Here is a 17,286-nt window from a genome sequence, read left to right on the forward strand (position 1 = left end):
CCCAGCAGCATTTAAAATGCATCTTCCTCAAGAAGTTCACAAACTGCCCAACAAGTTTTTAAAGCACTATCAAACACAAGCGTTTTAAGTCTTAACCTTAAAGTTTAACTCTGCGCATGTTTCAAGTTAGTTTTAATTGTAAACTCCAAAGACATTTGTTAAAAGTTCAGATTTATTCTAGACAATTCCCTCCTCAGTCTAGCATGTTCCTGGTAAAAACTGCTCTGGCCAGAAGATAAGACTAGTTTTAAGGATTAAATTAAGGCTAATACAGCCTTCAGTAAGAATAACCAACATAACTGGCAACATCAAGAAGCCAATCAAGCAAGTAAAAAGCCAGCATCCTTTAGCAGTCAGTTCCAGCAATTTTAATAAACCTTGGTACACAGTAGAGTTCCCCAAATACACCCCAACACACTAGATGTACGCCTTCAAAGATTATCCAAAGTCCTTTTAGCTTGGACTCCATAGCCTTTCCTCCCTACTCCAGTTTGAGCTGTTTTCAAGCTGTAATTTACTCAGATCACATCACTAGCTCGATTATAAGCCTAATTTTTCTTCAGGTTGCTTCTGTTAAGTGAAGCAAGCTTTTAATCTGACTTTAGCAAGTCCCTGAACCCTTCTGTGACAAGTAGTCTAACACTATGTTACAAAATTGTGATTTACCTAACCAAAAAGGAACTTTCAGCCACTTAGCCATGAATCATTAGCAGCTTTCAACAGAGCAGTGCCAGAATCAGGGCCCAAGTCAAGCCAACAGCACTCTGCCTTACCTCAGCAGCAAGACCACAGCACAGATGAGCAGCTGCCAGCTACCTGCGCAGTCCGACACAGTCGCTACGTAGGGCGAGATCCTGCTGCTCATTCCTTGGGCCAGCAGGTTCTACCCTTACCTGTTGCTGAAGGTACCATGTAGGGCAAGGTGTAAGAGCCTACATCCACCACACATTTCACTCAGCTCTGCTCTCTACTTGCCAAGCAGTAACTCTGCACAAGGTAGCGCTCACGTGTGCACACCAAGGTCAGATCACTGATGCCCTGCAGCATCCGTCGGTGCTCTCCTGGTCTACAGGACTTCTGTGATTCCAGAACATCTGTCATTCTAAGGCTACTACCCCTATTAACAGAAATATTTTAATCTTCAGAGAGATTTTAATCCTCTCCCTTTGAGAGAATCTGCCTTTTCAATGCTTGAAATGACTCAGATCCACAAGACTCTGCAGAAGTTAGAAGGCAAGCAGTTAAGTGAGCAGCATGAGAGAAGTCAAGCTGCATGAAATACGGGAATAACCAAGGTACATGTTATAAACAAGCTCTGATGCAACTGTCACCTTTTTTTTTTTAAAACTTGAACAGCAAGAAGACCAAAACAATGTGTAACTTCCTCCTGGTGTGGAATCTGAGTATCAAAAAGCCTAGCTAGCTAACAGAAGCTTAACCAGTATTCTCTGTACTAGCAACACACAAGATACTTAACACAGATGGGCTGCGCTGGCAGCTCCATGAACACAGCAAGAGGCCGTAACGGAAGAAACAAGTTGTTCCCACTGGCTGCTGTAAAGCAGAACCGGTAGCGCAGAAATAACACAAAGTTTGCTCAGCACAGGTAGCATGCACACAACTCGGTGAACACTAACATTGTTCAGCTAGCCAGTCCATCTAACGCACCCCATCTGCGGGTAGTGTTTATTTTGGCAGAAGTGATACTTAAGCATCTCAGGAGGGCAAGCAGCTCTGGACAACAGGCAAGCCCATCATCTTCCGCAGCTAAACAGGGACATCATTAGGAAATATATAGTTTAGTTCTGCAAAGCATTACCTGTTTTTTAGGCTTCTACATTATAAACTCCTCCGCTATAAGAAAAAGTTTCACGTCAGCAGGGCTGAAGCACAGCTTCCACTTTCTCCTTCCCCCTCAACCCTAGGGTCCATCCAGCAGCTCATACAGGACTCCCATGTTAGTCCACTGTCTTTTACGTGCTCTCCCATTCGAAGAATCCCAAACAGTGCCCTAGTTATTCAGTCACAGGTAATGCATTTCCTAAAGATAAGCAACACAAATGGGATGCGGCTGAATACAAAGTGCTTCGCCTTAAACCTTAAAATGGAAGCCATTCATTATTGCCCTCCAGTATCACTCCCACCCTACCCCTGGATATCTTCACGTTGCATTTCTTATAAAATATATCCTTGATAAAAAAATATCGATATATACATTAAAGTAACACTGAAATTGTTATACTTCACTGTTATCCCCACACTTCATGGGGACCCTGGCTAGTATCATTGCTTACACCCCAAACATTTCTCACAAGAAAAAGAGTTCCAAGTTTTAGACCCGAGAGCCAGTAAGCACCTAAGCAAGAATTAAGACCACCACAGCCTGGAAGACTGCAGTGAATAATACAAGCAGCAATCTGATAGCAGGTCTCAAGCCTGAGCTCTTTCGGAGCATCTGATTAAAGAACAGCTGCTGCTGCTTCGTGCAGAAACTCAAGCTCAAGTCTCAGGACAAGCCCAAGAGCAATCGTGCTACCAGAGACATGCCAAGATGGACAGTGCAGGTTCTTGCACTACCTCACGCACCAGCAACATTACCTACCCAGCTGCAAAAACCTTCTTGTTCTGCCCCTCTGCCAGCTCAGGAAAGTTCAACATGAAAGAGGCCATTTCAGGTAACACTGTATCAAAGGTTTACTCTTAGGATTTCCTGCTTGTTTCCACGTTCTCATCCCTATATTGTCCAAAGACACAAAAATTTTGGCAAAAAGCTCACAGGCTGCAGTTGAACATAAAATCCAAACTGCCAAGCACAAGAGCCAGTGGCAAGATTGAGACCTAAACACTGATCTATCGAGTCCGATAATACCCTCTAAAAATGCCTAAGCAGCAGCTTTCCTTCCATTGCTTCTCTGTACTCAAGTCTATTGGGATTATTTCTACTTGATCCACGTTCTGCAGGCTTTTGTTCTTGCCACTGTTCCTCTCGTTATCCTGACAGGGATGGTACAGTCACTACACACCAGATACTGCTGCTTTTCCCAAAGACCAGAACAAAACCAAGATGATGATACAAACACTCTCCACAGGGTTTAAGAGAGCTGGAGTGTAAACAACCAGTGATTATTAAGTGATCAAAGAGTTACAGTCAATGGCTCGATGTCCAAGTAGAGAGCAGTGACAAGCAGCGTTCCTCAGGGGTCGGGACCAGCGCTGTTTTAACATCTTTGTTGGAGACACAGACAGTGGGATCGAGGCACCCTCAGCAGGTTCGCCAAGCTGTGTGGTGCGGTCACACGCTGGAGGGAAGGGATGGGCCACCCGGAGGGACCTGGACAGGCTGGAGAGGTGGGACATGCAAACCTCATGGAGTTCAACAAGGCCAAGGGCAAGGTCCTGCCTGTGGGTCGGGACAATCCCAAGCACAAACACAGGCTGGGCAAGGAGTGGATGGAGAGCAGCCCAAGGAGAAGGACTTGGGGGTGTTAGTGGATGGAAAACTGACTATGAGCCAGCAATGTGCTCTCACAGCCCAGACAGCCAACTGTGTGCTGGGCTGCATCAGGAGAAGTGTGGGCAGCAGGGTGAGGGAAGGGATTCTGCCCCTCTACTCTGCTCTCGTGAGACCCCCCTGCCCCTGCAGTGCTGTGTCCAGCTCTGGAGCACCAACATCAGAAGGACACGGACCTGCTCGAGAAGGGCCAGAGGAGGCCACGAAGATGATTGGGGGGCTGGAGCACCTCCCCTGTGAGGACAGGCTGAGAGAGTTGGGGGTGTTCAGGCTGGAGAAGAGAAGGCTCCAGGGAGACCTCAGAGCAGCCTCCCAGGACTTAAAAGGGCTACAGGAAAGTGGGGGGAGGGACTCGTTATTGGGGGGCTAGGGACAGGATGAGGGTTAATGGTTTTAAACTGAAAGGAGGCAGATTTAGATTAGATATAAGGAAGAAATTCTTCCCTGTGAGGGTGGGGAGGCCCTGGCACAGGTTGCCCAGAGAAGCTGTGGCTGCCCCCTCCCTGGAAGGGTTCAAGGCCAGGTTGGACAGGGCTTTGGGCAACCTGGGCTAGTGGAAGGTGTCCCTGCCCAGGGCATCGGGGTGGGACTAGATGATCTTCAAAGGTCCCTTCCAACCCAAACCATCCTATGATTCTATTACTTAAGTAGTTAAGGAAGTAACTCAAATTAAGAGTACTCCTCTCCAGTCCGTAGCTTAACTACCATCTAGCTTTTAAACCATCCAGACTGTAGGCACAGTTTTATTTCCCTTCACATACTTGTTGGAAATGCCACCTACAACCCTATCATCTCCCCTCTCCTCAAAAACCACCACTCTTACTCCACTGAAACACTTGGTACTTTGCAGAGCTCAATATACACCACTGCCTGGGCAATGGTCTCACTGCTTCCCAAGGCTCTCATAACCTTACACAATCCCCATTACCCATCAGGATTCCTTCTTTGAAAAGCAGCATAAAGAATCGGTCCACAAGCACCCAATTTTAACAGACTCAACACATTCAGCTTCTCTCCTGTTAAAAACCACAGGCTAGAAACAGAAGTGCTCAGAGTGTTGAATCCTGAACCTCAGCACACAAGCTGCAACAGAGCAGCTGTCCTTGCTTCCCGAGTTACCTGATAGAAGATATACCCTCCCCACAAGAGCCCTGCACTGTCTGCACGTCCCCCCCCCGCCCCCAGCAGCCACATTTACCCTGCTCAGCGTTCACTGCTGTGTCTCTTAGGTCTATCCCAATGGCAGGCACACGACACGCTCCCAGGGAGGAAGCACTCTTCTGAAACACCTGCAAGCCCACAAACACACTGTGGAACAGTTTTCACAACGTACTGAGTGTCACTAAAGTAAGGGACAGAATGATGCAGACAAACAATACTCAGCTGGAGCACAACTTCCTTATGTAACCCGCTACCATGTGCTCATCTGGAAATTTCAATACACTAAAATTATACTCAAAAATCCTTCCCTTTCAAGCTCTACCTATTCCACAAGCATACACAAGCCTTCACGCTCTCTTCAACTTTCTTCTCCACCTTAATTAGACCAATACGACACATGAAGCTTCACCAAAACTTCAGGATAACCTACAATCAAAGCAAAGATGTTAACACGTAATCCAAATCTGATACTACATACATAAAACAGAGCTGGCAAACTGATCTTAAATATTAGGTAGCGGGTTCACATCTGGTTCTAGACAAAAGTTAGATTTACATAGTAATTAGATTGACACAGTAATAGATTTACATAGAAACCCTGTGGGAGGAGTGGCTTCTACACCTGAACCTTGAATGGAGACTCCAAACTGACAGCTAGGTGCTTTGCAGGGAAAAAGGATAGAAATTCCCTGCCTGACTCACCAAGGCAATAAAAGTGTACTTCAATAATCCTCTTCCCGCTCCCCCCGGTAAAAGATACTATGATGATCAAGCAAAGTACAGTTTGAAGTCAACAGGGGATTCGGCAGCAGTGTTTTTCTAAAAGGCCAAGTGCTGTGCACCTCCTGTTCCAGGAGGAAAAGGCACCTCGCATGCCTTTCCCTACAAGTCTGCTAGATGACTCAGGTCGTAGAGCAGCACTGGCTCCATTAAAATAATAAATCACACTATTTTGACTAGTTGAACGTGACAAGCTTACTACGCTTAGCGCTTCAGTATCCAACACCAAGACCGCCCGCCGCTCCTGGAGGAAGAAGGGCCTTTCACCACCGATATCCCGACCGAGCTATGCCAAAACTTCCAGCGCGGGCAGCGTTTCGCTCCTCCGGGCGCCTTCTCCCCAGAGCAGCGGCCCCCGCTCCACCGCGGGGTCCCTCACTACCCCCGCGCGTGTCCGGTTCCACGCCCCCAGCGACTCCGGAGGGCGAGGAGCAGCCCCTCAGGCTGCAACAGCTGGCGGCGGCTGCTGCCCACCCCCGGCCCGCCGCCCTGCCCCGCCGCCCGGCGCCCCCTCGCGGCCCCAGGGCCCGGGCTCCGGGGGCCACGTTGCTTCGGAGGGGCCCGGCCGCGCAGACCACCGCCGGCCCCGGCCTCCGCCCGCGGGGTAACAGCCCTGCGGGTCAGGGCCCAGCCCCGCACCCCACCCCGGTCAGAACGGACCTTCCCGGGGGGACGAACAAAGCGCCCCGCAGGCTGGGCCGGAGCCGCCGAGCCCAGCTCCGGCAGCCGCGGCCCGGCCCGCGCCGCCGAGGGGAGCCGGGCAACTTCCCCGCGGCTCCCACCTCCCTGGGCCCGGCTGCCGCCTTCTCCTGACGGCGGGGCCGCCCGTCCCCTCAGCGCGGGCGGCGAAAGGCGCCCGTACCCCCCCCGAGCCGAGGCGGGCACCGGAGGGACCCCGCGCCGCCGGGGCAGGGCCCGGCCCGGCCCTTCCCTCCCCGCCAGGCCGGGGCGGCGGCGGCCTACCCGGGTTATGTAAGGCGAGCGCTAGGCCGGGGCGGGCGGGCGCGGAGCCGGGCGCGGGGCGGCGGGGCCCTGCCCTTACCTTGTGGATTCTCTTCAGCGCCATTGTGTGCGCGAGGCGGCGAGGAGGGGCGGGCGGGGAGGGGGCAGCCCGCGGGGACTATTTTCCGAGGGGGAGGGGGGGAAGGAGGAGCGCGGAGGTGGCGGCGGCGCGGAAGAGGGAGGGGGGGGAGGGGAAGGGGGGAGGGGAAGGAGAGAGAGAAGGGGGGGAGGGAAGGAGGGGGCCCCCCCAGAAGGCGGCGGCGGAGGGGGGGGGGGCGGGGGGCCTGCGGGCGGGCCGGCCTGGCGCGCTGCTCCCCTGGCGGCGCCGCTGGGATGGAGCTCGCTGCCGCTGCCGCAGCTCCTACCGCATCCCTCCGCCGCCTCTTTATGCACTGGCGCCTCCTCGCCGGCCTTCCGCGTATCACTCCGCCGTGGCTCCCCAACCGCCGCCGCCGCTGCCGCGCTCCGCCGCCGGTTGGCGGCGCGGAGGCGGCCGCCGCGACGGGGGCCGAGACCGGTCTAGGAGCGAAGGGGGAGGGCCGGGCGAGAGAGAGAGGAGGAGCGGGGGACGGCGGGGACTATTTGTCGTGCGGCCGCCGTGCAGAACTCTCCAGAAGGGGGAGGGGGAGATCGCGGAAGGATACGGCGGCGGCGTGACGCGCGGGTTGGCCGGCGGCGGCGTGTGACGGCGCGTTCTCGCGAGAACACCGGGCGGGAAGAAGTCCCGGCCGCGCCGCCGCTGTGGGGCCGGGGAGGGCCTGAGGCGCCGGGGCCGGGCCGGGCCGGGCCGGGCCGGGCCTGAGGTGGTGCCGGTGGCCTCGGCGGGACCCCGCGCCCCGGCAGCCCTGGGGGGAGCCTCCGCCCTCCCCTGCGGTGCACCCTGCACCGCGAGATGGTGGCCGGCCCCAGGTGCCCCGGCTGAGGCCGCGGAGGGCCCGAGGCCCCTTTTCGGATGAAGGCCGGGGCCTCTGGGGCGCGGGCCGGCGGTGTACCCGCCCTGGGGGGGGCATCCGGGAACACGGGAAGTGGCACTAAGCCCTGCTGGTGACACCTTGTACCTAGCAGGGGTGGCACATTGCTCCTCATCCCTTCCCTGGGGGTAGTGGCAGGGAACTGGCACACAGCAATTCCTGTGTAGGCCTGGGAGGACACATGGACTAAGTACACCAAGTAGATCACAGCGTGGCTGCATAATAAAAGTTCGAACCATCAAATGGCCTTTTATTTATACAGCAAAGTGTCTCAAATACCAGGCTTACTGAGCGTACCAAACCCAGAGTGTTGAGGCAAGCGGCCAGCAGCATCGCGGAGGGCGGCAAAGGCTCTGCAGCAGCGACAGCACCCGTAGCCCCAGTGGCCTGAGGGGGAAGAAGAACTCATTTCCATCCAGCGTCCCCATGGAGAACACAGATACAGGCAAAAATAATGACTCTTGTCAGATGACTGAGCAGCTTGTATAAAAAAATTCCATCAAATAATCTTCCTGATGGCTTCCAGCAAGCTGAGGGGTTCTGCGCAGCTTCAGCCAAACTCCAAGCCCCATAACCACGTCCTGTTTGCGTAACTGCGTGATCAAAGCTGTAAACAGCCAGCTCAAACAAAAGGGCAACTTCCCTTCGGGTCTGAATCATCAAAAACTGAGCGAACAGGGCTGGGAACAGGACACTGCTTGGGACAAGCACACGTTCAAACAAGGTGCCTTTGCAGGCGAGTTCAGCCTAACAGCCAAACGGCCTGCACGTGCACAAACCCATAGGACATCTTGTAACAGTAAGACATGTTAAAATCTACATGAAATTGGAGTCTTTTCTGTTGGTCCTGCTTCTCTTCCCATTGCCAGCTTTGGATCATGAACTGGGACTGGATGCTTGCCCCTCCCTCTCGGGCTTGGGGTGGCCGGTGCCTTGTGCTGTCTGGACCCTTCCAAGTTGGCAGTCCTGCTACTGAGTCGCGTCAGAAACACACCAAGAGCATTTTTAATCAGGGTTGGAAGTCATAAGACTCCAAGAAGACATTAGTTTTTGTTCCTTTACAGGAAAGCCTGGTTTCCTATGGATTTCTCTCCTGTGTAACTAATATTTTTAGTGAGGTATACTACAGTGTTCTTTTATTGCCTATCTTTTCCTCACCTAGTACTGCAGCAGGGGTGTTTTCCACTGTTCTTGTCAATCCCACACCTCCTGTGCATCTCTTGGCAGAGAGAGATGAAAGGCTTAAACAGAAAATTTAGAGGTAGGTAACTCAACTCCAAGCAGCAAGAAGCTCCAGAACGTCCCCTGGGGCCAGACTGCCCCTTTGCTAAAGCACCCTTCTGCCACCTGGTCCCTGTAGCCAGCAGAGCTACCCACAGGATTAATTTGCTGGCTGCTGTTGAACGGGCAAGATTTGGAAACCCCACACTACTTCTCATGTGTTGGTGATGATGAACTCATGCCTGCTCCTCCCAAAGCACCTACTCCTTCCTCCTGCCCACGTAGCTGCTGCTCCCGGCGGAGGTGAGGAGCTCTGGTAGTGTTTCCCTGGCCTCTCAGGAGCTGCCTCTCAGCAATAGCTGTGGTCTGTTCTCATGCTGACTTTGCCGCCAGCCTTTCTGCAACAATTCAAGATTTCTTTTCTGGTGGCTTTAGCATAGGGTGTGTTTTGAATTAATTTCTCTTTCCTCCTCCGCATTTGGTATGGAGAAAATACATCACAGATTCATAAAAATGGTTTTCTGGGGCTTTTTTGTCAACTTCTTTGGTTAATTTTGTGGCTTCTTGCTCTTTTCCCTCTTTTCTGTCACCTTTTGGGTTGCGGGACACCCTTCGATTGCAGAAGAGCAGACAACAACCGCGCGCCAGCTCATTGCTCTGCCACACCCAGCACAAGGGAGCCTGCGGTCCTTCCTTGCCACACCGGTCTCCACCAGCCTGGGGAGCTGGAAATGCTCAAAAACTAATCTCAAGTAGTTCTGGCCCTTAAGGCTCCCTCCAGTCCTGGGGCAGAGGCAAAACTGCTTTTCTTCCATCGTTTTCTGTTTTCCTCTCTTACTGCCCAGCCAATGTCTGATCCCAGTCAGGCAGTCTGATCCCACTTACTAGACGTGACATCCCAAATTCCTCTTTACTAGGAGATGCTGCCTGGGTCCCTGAGAGCTGTACAGCCACAACAGCTTTGCCCCTCGCTCAAACTTGGCCCACCTTGGCAGGGCAAACATCATGTCTGGAGCTGCGGTCATAGGGGTGACTGCTGGGGGCACAAGGGGTTCCCTCTCCTCCAGCATCTCTCCAGAAGCAACCTTGTCATGTCTCTGGGGCACTTTTCAAAATACCTTCAAGTCACAGCCTCTAAGGACTTCACTTCAGAGGTCTGCACATCAGCCAAGATTAATCTTTTTCCAGTATTCTCAGGAAAAGTGTCGGATGTTGTCCTGAAATTGGAAAATTATTTTTGGCTCACAGTAGCAACAGAAACAGTCTGGATTGCTGCTTTTTCCTTGTCGAGCTTTGAAAAGTCCTCTCTGAGTAGTAAAGCATCATAAAACTCAATACAGAGAATAAACGAAAATAAAAAAGAGATAAGAAAATAATTTTGTTGTGGGTTTAGTACCCAGGATAACTATGATCTGCTGTTTCTTACCAGATGGGCATGAACTTCTCTAAGAGATAAGAAATTGAAGTAGAAAAGTAATTTTCATCGTTGTTATTCACAAGGTCAGTCCCCTTAGAGTTGCTGAAAGGCAAATCTCAGTTGCAGCTTCTGACATGTGGCCTGTAGCTGTAACGGGTAGATGTGAACTTGGTGGGTGTAGGCTGCAGGGAGTCGAAGACAGGGACGTGTCTTATCCAGAAGGTAATTTCTTCAAGATTCACAGTTAGATCTTTGTCTGATGTGGCAATAGATTAAATGTTTTCCACCAGAGCTCGGACATGTCTAAAAATGCCATGAGATGTGAGAAAGATCAGGCCAAATAAACATTAACCTACAACCAGAGGGGGCAGAGCCAGGGAACACCTGGCCGTGTTGAGCTTGAGGTCAGGATTTCTCCTGGCTCTTCGACCCATCGCACTATGGTTTTCATGTCCTTTGCACTCTCTTCCCCTTTGCTTTCTCTCGTTGCTGAGGTTGGTTGTTTAGATTTTCCTTTCGTGGTCCTGTCTGCAGCACTTTCTCACTGTCTGTCTCCCTGCTGGCTTTTGATTTCTACTTTCTCTTGTTAGGACTTCCTTATCCCACCTGCTGCCTTTCTCCCTTGCTTCTCTTCCACCTCGCCTGTCACTTTTGCCAGTGTCCTCCTTCAGGTTTCCATCTCTTCCCACCCCTGCCCAAACATGAAGGCAGGGCGGTTGATCCATACGCACTTTTCTGTATCCCACATCAGATCCTATCCTGGTCCTCTTCTTCGAAAGGATGAGTTCAGTCCACCAGCACCAGAGAAAATGCTTTGGGCTGCATCTGCTGTGAGAATTCATGGCTGATCCCCATCCAGAGCAGGCCCTGCTGCAGAGAGAGCGTTGATTGTTAGGCCGATGCTGTCTCCCCACACTAGTTTGTGCTAGTCCCTTGTGCAGCACCTCGCCACAGCATTTTAGGAGGTGTTCCACCTGCAGCTCTCTGCCTTCTCTTTCTCAAGGAGGGAGCTGGCCCTGCAGACCCAGGGCACTGTGGTCTCTCGTCCCAGGGGCACCACTGTGCTCTTGCCTTCTGTTCCAAAGAAAAGCACTGAGTGATCTGCTGTCTGTGCCTGCCAACACCATCCCATGCCAACATCACCCACTACAGAACAGCAGAGCATCACCGGGGGAGTGAGCGGAGTCCTGCCTTATCCTCAGATGACTCCTGCCTCCATGTGCCTTTCCTTCACCATCTTCCTCTGATCGGCTCTGCTCAACAGGGTCAGATTGCGGTGCTGTAACAGGGAAAAAACCTAGACATGCTTACGCAAAGGCACAAAAATTTAAAGGAAAAATTTAAAATTTAAACAAACTTCCCAGCCTAGCTAGCTAAATCTGATTTTTCTAGGCTTCGGTAACCAGTGAGGCCTTTGTTAGAAGGTGAAAAAAGATAACTCTAAAGGAGGTAAGACACATGTGGAAAAGGAAAAACCCCACACTTTACCAATATTGGGCTCACACTAGTGGTCAAGCTTCAAAGAAAAAAACTCCCAGAAAAATGGACCTGGAGCAGAGGAGAAAGTGAAGTGAAGGGTTAGGGAGAAGAAAGCTCTGCCTCTGCCTCTCAGCAAACAGCAAAGGACCTGCATCCCCTTGTGCAGCCATGAACTGAGGAGAATTACTTGCCTCCATAGCTGCTAAAACCTTGGTGTCTTTAAAAAACAGGCACAGAGGCCATTTTTACCCCTTGCTCGTTGGTGTTTCCTCCAGGAGCAGCTGAAGCCCTGGCTGCTGACCTGCAGGCAGAAGAGCGGGTGTAGTGAAGACTGCTCTCAGCTATAGGCAGCACAGCTCCTGTCCCAAAGGTGCTCTGCCCAGCAGTGCCACCCAAATGTACGATTTCGTACAAATTCTTCCCTGTGTTACACCCTGCAGAGTCATTTGCCAACAGGAGAGTTAGCCGAGGTCCAGTCTGGCTCAGAGTTATCCACAGAAGCAGGAACCACGGCAATTCAAGTGCAGAAGCTTGCAGATCCTGAGGTGAGTTGGCCAGGCGAGCAGCTAAAAGCCTTTCAGTCTCAGAGAGGATTCTTCGGCACCTCAGTTCAAAGCATTTCTAAAAAGAACTTCTGGACTGAACTTATATACATAAGTTGTCATGTATGTCACATGGAGACTCCCACCACATAAAACACACTTTTCCCCTCTCCTGCTGCAAATCCTAGGCTTGGCTGTACTCAGATGCCAGGGCAACCTGTAAGTCAGCTATAGCATTGTTTGTTGTCCTCTCCACCAAGAGACCAGACAGGTCAGTATCCACAGCAAAAGTTATCAAGAAGCTAATTCTGTGGGTTTTCAGCCCAGATAAAGAGCTCTAGAAATGCTCTTTTTAGCCTTGGCCCAATCCTGTGGAGTATGTGTCCATGACTGTGTGTTGTTAGAACATGGGAGATCACAACCAGAAAGAAAATACATGGAATCATTCCCATATTCGTTTTGAAATTCACAGATGAGTCTTCGTATAAAATGATTGCACTCCAAGTCAAAACTGAAAACAGAAGCTTGGGAACAGTCCAGGAGCCCTGAGTTTATGATGGTATATGGCAGAAAGGTGAAAGTGGCCACCTGAGCCCAACAGCTGTGCTCTCCATCACCCACTGAGGGCACCCAGCAGCAAGGTCTCTGCTAATCTGTCCTGTGGCACCAGCTATCCCAGGCTTGAACATGACTATAAGATTGCCAAGTGTAGGAACATAGAAGATGGGATTTCTCGTAACACACCATTATAAACTCTTCCAGTCTAGAAGAGAGAACAACCTTAAACTTCAGAGAAAGGCAAAGAACAAACTGAAACAACCACAAAGCAGAATCTACAAGTTACCACCACCATCTTGTCCACGAGAAACTTTCCAGCAGGCAATCCATTGATGTGGGCTGAAGGTATCACAACTGTAAATCTCAGTGGCACCTTTACTGGTGTCATGGAAGAGGCATGGTGCCCATCTCTAGCTCTCTTGGGGCTGGATATCCTGGACCTGGTGTAACAAGCAGGACAGAACCCTTCTCCTTGCGTATTATTATGCTTCGTAGTCTCAGGCATTGGAGGCAGAAGGTACAAATTCACAAATGGCTTTAAAAGATCTAACTGCAAGCTGTTGCTGAAAAAAGCAGTCCTGCCCTCCGCCCCGCAAGCAAATGGCTAGCTGTTCTCTGACATGCGGTTGTGCTTAAGCTGGATCACTTGATCCAAAAGTAATTTCTACCTTCACCCAGCATGACATGGCATCTAGGGCTGTGAGCTGATCTGGTTCTCTTTGGAATCACTCGTGCCAACACAAGGAAATGGGCTGGAGGAAGCCTCCGGCAGAGGACAAAACCATGTCTTTCACTGGCAGCATTGCCTGAAAATCCTTACAATACAAAGAGGAGCACTGAGGAAACTTCCTCAGTTGCATTTCAGGCTGCTTGGAGATGTCCCAGAGAAGGCTCCCATCAGCAGTCGCCAAGCCTGCCAGTCACCAGCAAAGTCTGCTTTGTGAAAGTGAAGCCAACAGCTGAGCCCCAGAGTCCCCCGGTGCTAAGCCCACCTCCTCAGTCCACCCAGGACTGCTCCCAGAGCTGAGCCATGTTCCTTCTCACCAGCTCTGCCAGGTCTGATGTCTCCTCCTTGAGGTACACTTCCTCCCTTCCTCTCTCATTGCCCCTGTTAGCTTTTATTATACCTTTTTCCATACTCTCAGTCTCTGTTTGGGCCTCCTTAGACCCTCACCACGTTGCCATCTGCCCTCCTGAAGCTGCCCAGCAGCAGGCAGCTCTGCTGGGGCTTGCAGGGCATCTCCTCCCCACCTTCTCACCCCTCTTTGACTGTCTGGGGAACAGATGCCCAAAGCAGCTGCTAGAGCTGCATTTTTCTCTGCTGCAGAGGTGTGTTAAGCTGCGAAAACTTTTATTCTTTAAATAAAGCAGGGGTTGGGGGTTTTGCTTTTTTATTTTAAACTTCATGAATTTTTCCACAAGAAAAAAAGGTATTAATGGAGTTTTCAGTGTAAAAAGATCCAAACCTGAAAAAAAGTATTGCCAGGTTTTACAGATTGAAAAAGCCCACCTTGCTGTTTTGCTGGTGTGGTTTTCTTTTTTGATATTTACCACCCCATTTTCTCTCAAGCTCCAATTTTTCTTTTGTAGGCTTTTGCTGGTTTTGGTGCAAACATGGATGTAGCTCACAGCACAGTCCCACAAACAGCTATGAGCATGGGGGGCACAGTGGGGACCTCAGCCTGCCACGGCCACCACATCTCCTGCATCAGGAGACAAACATGAATACCAAAACTTCACTTGACCAAGATGGTCAAAAACTTCCCCATCACTCAAGATCAGACTCATCCTCTCCCAACTCCCCTCCTCAAGGCACATGTTTCTGGAGCAAACAATCCCAGAGTCTTGTCCCGCTTCAAGCCCACTGCCGTGCCAATCTCAGCAGGAGGCCGGGGGATTGACATCAGAGGCAGAAAATAAAAGAAGAGGGGTAGACCCAGATCTTCTACCTCAGTCCCAGGCTGGGAAGCTGCTGAGCTCAGCCACCACTGCAGTGCTCTCCGTGGGATATTGAGGACAATGACAGGGCAGTCGTGGAATCGTTAAACATAGTCAAAGAGAAACAACAGGAGCTTTTTGGGCAAAAATTCAGGCAATGCTGACAGCTATAGCAGGTCCTGAATTGTTCATTCCCTGTTCCCAGCTTGCTAAAAACCTCCTGGGCAGTTTGGGCTTCGTATTCGAGTGAGCATCCCAGCCCTGCCAGTCAGCCTGCTGGTACCTCCACCGTTTACCACAGTAAGTCAGAGACTTCCATGTTATGCCCTGGGTCTACCTGTCTGTGCTGTGGGGACGGGCTCCTATATCTCTCTCCTCTCCGGCCATGAGAGTGCCAATAAATCTCCCTTGGATGCATGTCCTGACCAAGTAGGCAACAATAAATTTCCTGTAAGTGGTTGAGAGAGGAGGAACAAGGAAAGAAACAGAATATTCACACAGGTCATTACACCTGCTTGCATAGGAAAAGAAAGCCTGGCTCCCATCTCTGGCAGTCAGGTTCTGGCTCCATTTTCCACGCAGCCATTGCCCCTTGCTCTGATGCCACGGGCTGCCCTGCTCAGCCCCTCTGCGTGCCTGCTGCCCTCCCAGTGCCGCCGGGCACTGCTGTGCTGGAGGCCCCCCCTCACCCCAGTGCCTCCTCGCCTCCACCAAGCATCTCCCCGCCACGGCTGCCTCCTTCTGCATGAGCCCTCACAGAGGAGATCCCTGGGAGCTGCAAGCACAGTTCCCATGCGGCTCCCTGCCACTTTCAATTCCTTTTTTCAGAGAGACAATCACCCTCCATACCACACACTCACCTTCTCCTCTCTTCATCCCCAAGTTGTTTTATCCCCCTTTCATCCCCCTTGGCTGTATCAATGGCAGGCTTCTAGGGTCAGCTGCCAGGTCTTCTTCCGTGCCTTTATAACACTGCCCAGGGGGATCTGGCCTCGCTTGGGCTTTCTGTGCCGCCCTGTTGCACAGGACAATCCCAGCAAAGCTGCAAGCCCGCTGCTGCAGAGGAAGGGGGAACACCATCAGTGAAAAGCAGGTTCAGGCGAGGAGCACTGTTTTGCTCGAGGTCTCACACCCAGTTCAGAAGATGCTCTGTTGGCTCCTGGGGCTACCCCATCATGGGGTCCTGTCTTTGCAAAGGCTGTCCCCTCCCGTGCGGCAAAGGTGGGAGTCAGGATGCGTTAGGGCAAGAGCAGCTTCCCAGGGGTCCCTGGGACTGCAGCACTCAGCAACCACCCGCTGTCAGCAAGTTTTTGGTGGCTTCATCCCCAAAGCCAGCTTTGCCTGACCTTCAGGCTGGAAGGTACCTGTAAAAGAACCCAAAAGGCACACATGTACACAGCCGTTTATTGTGTTGTAGTTTCATTTGTTTGCAGCTCAGCCTGGCTGGGTCCCCAGGGGACATGTGGTGGGAGGCCAGAGGAGACACAAACAGCCACTTCCCTTTCCTTGGTCTCAGTGCCAGCGTGACTGGCGACAAAGGGTAGGAGAGTACATGACTGTGAGAGGACAGAGGGCAAGAGTACATGTGTTTGTGAGTGGAGGGGTCCCAGTGGGAGCTCCCCAGAGACCTGTGCTGAGACCCGGGCAGCTTAACACATGTGACATGGAAGAGTCAGACCCAGAAGGGACCTGGAGGAATTATTCAAAGCATTTTGACCAGCACAATCAAGTAGAAAACAGCTTCTTTTCAAAGAACAACTGAGTATCTGAGATGCTTCAGCCTGGGAAAGAGAGGGCTGAGGTCTGAAGCCATGAGTGCTCTGGGGAGGAGGAAAGGGCTGGTTGTTCATGTCTCTCCCAGCACAAGAGCAGTGGCGCCCCAAACCACACTAGCCTATGACAGCTTCAAAACAAGCAAAAAATGACTTCTCCACCCAACGTGTAACTGGGGACTCAGTGCCACAGGATACTGCAGGTGCTGACAGTAGACAGGGGTCAAAAGACTGAATAGATCACAGATTGATCCACTGATGTTTATTAGATGGATAAAAACTCTCTCTTAGGCAGGAAGTTCTGGTGCCACAGAGGAAGGAAGAACCTTAATCGATAAGGGACGTGCAGCACTCAGAGCAGCCCCATGATCCGGGGATGGAGGACTGGTCCATGCTGCCATCAGGATTTTAAACTCATAATTGCTGAGGGGTCACAGCCCCAGGTCAGGGCGAGGCAAAGGATCTCCCAAGCTGGGCATGTTCCTGGAAAGGCATCCCATCTCCACATGGACTTTGTGAGCAAAGATGAGGGCCCTGCATCATCTGGAGACAGAGCAGAAAATCTGTCCAGGACACCTCCCTGGCTCCCCTGACTGTCACCTCTTTTGTTCTGCAATTAAACTGCTTTGCTGAATGAGTGAGAGACAAAGCGTGTTTGGGAGATGGAGGAAGCAGATCTCTTGCTTCCATAAGATTTTACCCAGTATGTGGATGGCTCCTGACTGCATCAGAGAGGCTGATCCAGTTCACACAGCCCAGTGCAACACAGGGTGTTACAGAGCACTTTATTTTTGCTAGGGTGGGCGATAAAGCAAGCCCTCTCAGTGCGCAGGACCTGAGGGTACTGCTGGTGCAACTGCAGCACTAAAAACACCAACTGCAGCACTTTTTAGCCAAGAGACCAACGGCACTCTTAACACCAGCGTGGCAGCCG

The 17,286-nt window shown here is 51.6% G+C and overlaps 1 protein-coding gene across 1 annotated transcript in view; it reads right to left on the reverse strand.

Annotated features, from left to right (window-relative positions):
- Positions 1 to 6,883, reverse strand: part of UBE2D2 (ubiquitin conjugating enzyme E2 D2) — a 30,522-nt gene extending 23,639 nt beyond the window's left edge. Inside the window, exon 1 of the mRNA XM_074883967.1 lies at positions 6,495 to 6,883. Coding sequence (XP_074740068.1) covers positions 6,495 to 6,518 — 24 coding nt within the window. The 5' untranslated portion in view covers positions 6,519 to 6,883. The remainder of the gene's footprint in view (positions 1 to 6,494) is intronic.
- Positions 6,884 to 17,286: the final 10,403 nt, after the last annotated feature.

The sequence above is a fragment of the Strix uralensis genome, chromosome 14 (assembly GCF_047716275.1).
Source record: "Strix uralensis isolate ZFMK-TIS-50842 chromosome 14, bStrUra1, whole genome shotgun sequence".
NCBI classification, from domain to species: domain Eukaryota; kingdom Metazoa; phylum Chordata; class Aves; order Strigiformes; family Strigidae; genus Strix; species Strix uralensis.